General features: G+C 42.1%; 1 protein-coding gene across 15 annotated transcripts in view; it reads right to left on the bottom strand.

Annotated features, from left to right (window-relative positions):
- Positions 1 to 1,298: 1,298 nt before the first annotated feature.
- Positions 1,299 to 2,813, bottom strand: part of LOC125949253 (oxysterol-binding protein-related protein 8) — a 24,212-nt gene continuing 22,697 nt past the window's right edge. For all 15 annotated transcript variants that reach the window (XM_049676116.1, XM_049676110.1, XM_049676125.1 and 12 more), the window contains 2 exons: positions 2,792 to 2,813; positions 1,299 to 2,701 (listed from right to left, as the gene is read on the bottom strand). The exon at positions 2,792 to 2,813 is cut by the window's right edge and continues 1,327 nt beyond it. In XM_049676116.1, coding sequence (XP_049532073.1) covers positions 2,404 to 2,701; positions 2,792 to 2,813 — 320 coding nt within the window. In that variant the 3' untranslated portion in view covers positions 1,299 to 2,403. The remainder of the gene's footprint in view (positions 2,702 to 2,791) is intronic.

Genomic DNA, 2,813 nt, shown 5'->3' on the forward strand with positions numbered 1-2,813 from the left:
TGAGAAGGTTGCAAGATGACCAACCATTTGCAACAGACTTTGCAAATACTTCATTTGTTAACCTGAAGATGAGCACTACCAAACAGTCCGAGGGAATTCCGTTCAACCAAGAATGAGCGACGGAAACATTAAAGTTATCATCGAGTCGATCGGCGATCACTACCACCATGTTTGGAACAGGATATGCGGAGCTGTACGAGGCTTGCATCTCTGCCTGAATGAGAACTACCTCCTCACTTTTGGATAACTGTTGTGTTAACGATCGACTAACCAACTCTGGCTCGGGATCTTCACTAGTCTGTAACAGCCAACAAACGAATGTCCCAAAGTGATTAACCTTTCGATGATGTGTTAGGTTTGTCACATATTGCACTACCTCTCCCCTTCTGCTGCTATCGGCTTCGATCCCAGATGATGCGATTAGTATCACGATCAGCCACGGTATAGCTTCCATTTGCCTGACTGAACTAGCTCAGAGCACTGGTACAAGATATATAAAACAAATTCGCAGTATTTTAGTGATTAATTCCTATCCGCTGCACTTAGCACTAATCTATTTTCAGCTATGATTATCATGGAATGTACTTAGTGATTCTCTGTAGTAGATGTTACTTGCAAACTTAGACCACTATCACGAAAACTAATGAATTTTTTTTATGTCAACTTGAAAGTATCAGGTCATCCTGCAAAATGGACCTCTAATGACCTTACATCCAATCGCTCGTCTGCCCTTGTCGAATAAGTGACAGAGTGAGTTTTAAAGGAACGAATAGCATAGTGAAATATGTGCATTGCATAGCGCATGCGCTTCAAAGTCATCGCACACTGATGGATTCTTCAGTTTACAAGCCCGAACACATTAATTAACGCATTGCGACAGATCATTTGTCGAAAACGAAGCCAGCTTAGTACGAGTAGGTCATACAGCGAATAATAGCACATCCTTCGAAGATCCTGATCTAGTGTCTGATCCTCCATATCTAAAACAGCTCGTTACCTAAGGAAACAATATTGATTTCAGAATCTCTAATTTTCCAGAAACGAGTTAGGATCGCAATTTTTTATTAATATGCCCTTTTACAATCTTAGCCAGTTGAATATGTTTCTATTATTTTATTTTCTCTGCGGCCACAAATACCCAGTAGTCTTTTAATGTAATAGATTAATTTGCAAATTGTTGAACACAGCTGCTCCGACGGTTGCGTCGTTCGTTAGCGAACTGCATGAACTGAACTGGGCCCGTAGCAGATTTGATTGGATGTGATATACTAAAAAGGAGTGTAAAAAGACAAGCTCTCTCTTGTTTTGAATTGAAATTTATTCCATGAATAACAATACGGTCATAAACTGTTTCTAAACAGACAGCCAAAGCCAGCGTCTACAATTGATTTGTATGTATGTTTTCATTACATTTTGCCGCAAGACTTGCGTTTGCAAAGCGATGAACCAGAGTGACTTATACCATTCCGTATTAACTTTGCCCTTATATTATGCTATCGCAATTTAACCTAAACCATTTAATTAGCAGCTAATGATCATCATATACAAGATGCGCACACCTGTACCTGTACCCTGACGCAACACACCATCAAGCTGTTGACTATCCAATCCGTCGAGGAGGGAGGCCACGATGGAACACCCGCCATCATTGATGATGCTTGCTTAACCTTTTACCTGAGCGAAGCAGCTTACACAACGTGTATCCAGGTAAAGAAAGAACATAGTTCGATATCTAATGACTACCACATGAGACTAACACCGTTCCAGAAACCGTTCGTTGCTCTGTCCTTGAGTAACGCACACTCTCGTTAAACTTAATCAACTGTGCTGCTGCATTGTCAAGCATGTTACATGCAAGTTCACTCACGAATCACAATTAAATGGATAGCAAAAAAGGGGAGAAGGATAGCTCTCAGCTCAAAGCTGCTGCTCCGTAGTAAACAGAGGGCGCTGTAAAGCTGGATAGCGAACTGGAATGTTACCGATTAGAAGCTTTTAGAGCTTTTTAGAGGAAGTTTGCCGGCAAACCATCATCGCACGTAGAAACTTCCATAGCTGAGATGATTTCCTATAATGTCACCTCAAAAACTCCACAAAAGGGGGGAATTTTGATTAAAATTTCGATTCCATGCAACTGACTCAATAAATAATGTCCAGCTAAGTGTATTCGCAAGCGATTGGATATCAGCCGTTAAGTAGTTCGTAGTTATAAAAGAGATTCCTCGCGTCGCTAGCCCCTGCCACTGATGGAGGCGCCTGGCACGTCATGCCTGACGGCTTTTGCACGAGCCATTGTGGGCACCAGTATCATCCGATTAGAAGATATATAGGTATAAAATGGTATCAAACAGCACTGATTCTAGCGATTCATTAGTGTTATACGATTGCCTAGTGATGCGAACTTTAGTCGCTGCCACCACTACCACCTGGTGATGAGTTGGCCGAAGCAATGGACCTTTTCGTTAGAAACCAGGTAATCAGAACTTGCAAAACTAATCCAATCACCATAAACACGACAGTTCTCGCATGAACCGAAGACAGAAAGGGAAATAGTCGACCTTCCCATCCAGCCTCACTGCCGCGTCGTCCAAAGCTCGAAACGGTCGTGCTCCGTAGCTTATCGATGTCGAGTTGCAGTTTGCAGAGCTTTTTTGAATGTTCTTCCACCTGCTTGTGAATATCGTCCAGCTTTTGCATTATTCTGGAATGAAAAATAGCAGAACAATCAGAACATGCGATCCATTGTCTGTCTGAAACGCCGATTCTCGGCACCACAGTAACACATGCTTACCGAATGCTCGATAGCACGGTAT

This window comes from Anopheles darlingi, chromosome 2 (genome assembly GCF_943734745.1).
Source record: "Anopheles darlingi chromosome 2, idAnoDarlMG_H_01, whole genome shotgun sequence".
Lineage (NCBI taxonomy): Eukaryota > Metazoa > Arthropoda > Insecta > Diptera > Culicidae > Anopheles > Anopheles darlingi.